The 3,472-nt window shown below is 37.8% G+C and overlaps 2 protein-coding genes across 3 annotated transcripts in view; one reads left to right on the top strand and one right to left on the bottom strand.

Moving 5' to 3' along the window:
• LOC113202188 (partitioning defective protein 6) overlaps positions 1 to 1,279 on the bottom strand; it is a 13,832-nt gene extending 12,553 nt beyond the window's left edge. Inside the window, exons 1-2 of the mRNA XM_052268901.1 lie at positions 1,025 to 1,279; positions 18 to 243 (exon numbers count right to left, since the gene is read on the bottom strand). Coding sequence (XP_052124861.1) covers positions 18 to 243; positions 1,025 to 1,090 — 292 coding nt within the window. The 5' untranslated portion in view covers positions 1,091 to 1,279. The remainder of the gene's footprint in view (positions 1 to 17; positions 244 to 1,024) is intronic.
• A 57-nt stretch (positions 1,280 to 1,336) lies between these two features.
• On the top strand, positions 1,337 to 3,466 carry LOC113203619 (intraflagellar transport protein 43 homolog). 2 transcript variants are annotated; one of them, XM_026418388.2, is made up of 8 exons: positions 1,341 to 1,717; positions 1,944 to 2,066; positions 2,139 to 2,212; positions 2,413 to 2,445; positions 2,554 to 2,600; positions 2,690 to 2,762; positions 2,941 to 3,076; positions 3,149 to 3,466. In XM_026418388.2, exons 1-8 carry the CDS (start codon positions 1,679 to 1,681, stop codon positions 3,242 to 3,244), a joined length of 621 nt encoding a protein of 206 aa, XP_026274173.1. In that variant the 5' UTR covers positions 1,341 to 1,678; the 3' UTR covers positions 3,245 to 3,466. The 2 variants fall into 2 exon arrangements, with proteins under 2 accessions (XP_026274174.1, XP_026274173.1); XM_026418389.2 differs by lacking the exon at positions 2,413 to 2,445 and having other exon boundaries at positions 1,337 to 1,717.
• Positions 3,467 to 3,472: the final 6 nt, after the last annotated feature.

Below are 3,472 nucleotides of genomic sequence, written 5' to 3'. Positions count from 1 at the left end.
AAGAACAAGTCACTTACCTTTCCTCTGGATGATAACTCTGAGAAGCGGTCTTGCATTTAAGAGAGCTCTTCCTAGGTTGTCGTCGTTATTAATAGGGAGAAGGTCCCCATCTCTTGGGTCCGTGTATGAGATAAGGAATGGGACATCTGACAACCTGTGGAGTTTCTCCACAAGAATTCTGAAGTCCTCATAGCGACTAGCTTCATCTTTTGTGATGGAAAATCTACGAAACTCAGCATCAAACTGGGAAAGAATGGGAAAAAAAATAAAAATGTTACATACTAATAACAAGTGTTGAACATGGCACACAAAGCCATGAAAATTTTGCACAGCAACACTTCACTTTATATTCCTATGAGAAAGAAACATAACAGACCTCAAAGACTGAGATTGAATTTAGAAATGACAAAAACAGCCACAGTACGTAGTTATGAGCGGAAAAAAATGGAGAAGGTAGTAGTTCGACTGATTTCACTATAATTACTGTAGATAAGTAAAAATGAAACAATGGAGAGCTAATATTTTAATTACTTTATATATTCACCACATCAAAACTACCAGGAATTTTAAAAATACTGAAATGTAATTCCAATTCTCAAGTTTTACCTAGAAACATCAACAAATAACAGGTAGCATTAAACTCTAAATTTAAGGTTAGGACAACCAGGTAAACACATAGGCCCTTGGAAAATAATGTGCCCTTAAATAGAATACTTTTATTCCTAATGACCAGAGTGATTCCGAATTAATATTTTTTGTCAAGTCTGGTTTTTGAAAAATAAATTTTCAATGAAAGGGTACAAAAAAAAAAAGCTTGGCCGGTTCGAGGTCTGGATTCTCGGCCAGCAAACCTACAAAACTTTAGTTGGACGAGTAAGACAGAAAATAGAAATATGGGAACAAATCTGAGAGATGTCAAAGGAAACCAAGGTCCAAACAAAGTCACCTTGGACAAAGGTAAGTAAGGTGAAGCCGAGTCTCTAATTGCATATTAGTTAGGCCTTCTAAGACGGCCCTAACCCACCTTGCTCTTCACCTCCACTTGGTTACTGTCAACTTTGGCGACTGATGCTTTGGATATCCTCGACATGGCGAACACATTCACACTTCACACTGTTCGGGCACGTAATTTCGAATTCATAGTAAGCAAAGCGAACGAAAACACTACGGTATCCTTAAGTACTCATTGCAGCCTGCGGAGGCAAGTTTTAACGTCGGACGATGTACACACACTACTGCACTCCTCGGCTGGCGGACCCGCTGGAGTGACGTCAGACGCAAACTGAGGTGAGAACGAGGCACGGCCCCTTGGAGACCGCAATTGATGACAGCGCGGCGTTTTGACATTTCGAACTTGTTTACGATTGTGACACCATTTGCTGTGTTTCTTGTCGAGAAAAGTGCTTATGTGATACGTATCGCGCCTCTTGAAAACTTCAATCACCGTAGTTTAACAGGAATGTTAGCTGGAACACCAAGTCGGCTGCTACTCACGATCGAAACACTCTACATCAGACATTTTCCTTGCGTCCCCACCCCTTCCCCTTCTTTGCAACAAGTGTCATTCAGGCATTTCCATGGAGACGACTGTTTATGTTTTTCCGCCCTTCTTCCCTGCAGGCTTGTCAAGATCCCGGACGCAGTCTTAAAGTAGCTCGGACACCTGCAGGCTCCTACCATGGAGGACGAGGACTTGAACTATGCCAAGACTCAAAAGGTACTTAAGCATGCTTAAGTGTTTTCATTGATTTCCTTGCGCTTTTCGGCCGCTCTGATCGATACCAGCAGCTTTTTAAGTTATGATATTGCTATTTTCCTTAAAATTCAGAAAGATTTTTATACCTTATCGTATCACGACATTCAATACATTTTTCATGTCCGTTTCTCTGGCAAATGAATGGACGTTTTATGCGAAGAACAATAACTGAACAATTTTATTTCAGGCTCCAGCAAGAAAAGGTCGCAGAGCTGCTCCAAGTATTCCTACCTCAAACTCATTTGATGCCAATGGGTCGACAGAAGACCTCTTGGACAGTTCTCTCTCTGGTCCATCGTCACCTGTTAAGGTTTAATGAAATATTTTTGATGTGCTCTTGTTTCAATTTTGTAACATTCTTCTGACACATATTTATTTTTAGTCATCAGTCCCAGTTGCACCTCCAAGATCAAGACGAACTGGTGGTTGGGCAGATGAAACCTTAAAATCAGCCAAGTAAGACTTTTCATTTTTGCATCTTAAAATATTTTAGTAAAATGGCACCACTTGTTTGACAAAGCTTGTTTGTGACACACTAATACAGAGTTTGAAGTCGATTGTAGTAAAGATTGTAGTTGATTAGTTTGATTTCTTTCGTTGTTTTCCCAAAGCACTCGCTGTAGTTAAATGCTTTTCTTGCAATTTTTTTCCTCCAGATCAAAGCATAACTTTCAAGACCCTGCTGAGTTGTAAGTACATGTTTAAAAGGCTTACATTGGTTATTTTACCATTTTAACTAACTTATTGAAAGTTTTTAACTGCACTGTACCTAATGTGGCCTTTGTGCTCTTGCTTAGGGAACGATTCAAATCTCCTGAAAGGACAAAGCCAGATTCAGATGATGGTTAGTTCAAAAGAAAACAACCAAATTATTTACTAATTTTCTCTATGTTTCTAAATCTTGCTTCTGTTATCTGTAAATTTTGTCACCAGATATTCCAGTTATACCGGATTTAGATGATTTGCAAGAAGATGAATTAACATCCCAAATAGCAAAAGCTCCCAGGTAAGCAAAATAATGATATTTACCTAACAACCATTAATATGTGATGATGTAGGGAGTTGAAGTACTCTTTGGAGAAGCAAATTTCCTTTTTTATAATTTTTTAAAAGTCAAGACACAGAAAAAAAAGCAAATATTTAAAAAAAAACTTAATCCTTATTTGGGGGGGTTTTGTTTGTAGTGTTATTATAAACAGAGTTGCTACGTACAAAGAACTTGATTCTGACCTTTTCAAACATGCTGCATTTGCAACTCTTGATGACATGAATCTGCGGCTGTTGACAAAGCGTCTTAATTTAGAGGCTGATGTTAAAGAGGTAAGTCAGTTTCATTCTGAACACACTCCAGCATGTATTTATAGGATTGTAAAAAAAATCAAAATTTTACAGCCTGATTCCTGTTGGACCTGGGACCTACTATTTACAGATGTTGCTTCAGATTTAAACAATGAATTGGAGCAAATTCAGAATGCAAAATCTGCATGAGGTTCCTGATCATAAAATGGTGAAGGTTGTGAACAGAGCTTGACATGCTTTTGAACCCTTCAAAAAATGCTACGTGTTAATTCTCATTTCACAGCAATAAAACTTATTAGGTTTAAGCTAGTTGTACCCTAGAACTCAGCTTTATTGTTTTAAGAATGATTTAAAAAGCGTCATTTATAGCAGCATATCTTTATGTGTCTACAAAACTAAAATAATTTTAAAAACAAA

The sequence above is a fragment of the Frankliniella occidentalis genome, unplaced genomic scaffold (assembly GCF_000697945.3).
Source record: "Frankliniella occidentalis isolate FOCC.00 unplaced genomic scaffold, Focc_3.1 Scaffold4, whole genome shotgun sequence".
Classification (NCBI taxonomy): Eukaryota; Metazoa; Arthropoda; class Insecta; order Thysanoptera; family Thripidae; genus Frankliniella; species Frankliniella occidentalis.
The sequence above is the reverse complement of the archived record's forward strand: the minus strand, read 5'-3'. Positions and strand labels throughout refer to the sequence as shown.

Bases quoted from the DNA above. Each gene is read 5' to 3' on its own strand.
- LOC113203619 (XM_026418388.2), top strand. From the start codon at position 1,679: ATGGAGGACGAGGACTTGAACTATGCCAAGACTCAAAAG. The intron at 1,718-1,943 runs GTACTTAAGCAT...ATTTTATTTCAG, and splicing joins ACTATGCCAAGACTCAAAAG to GCTCCAGCAAGAAAAGGTCG. The intron at 2,213-2,412 runs GTAAGACTTTTC...TTTTTCCTCCAG, and splicing joins GAAACCTTAAAATCAGCCAA to ATCAAAGCATAACTTTCAAG.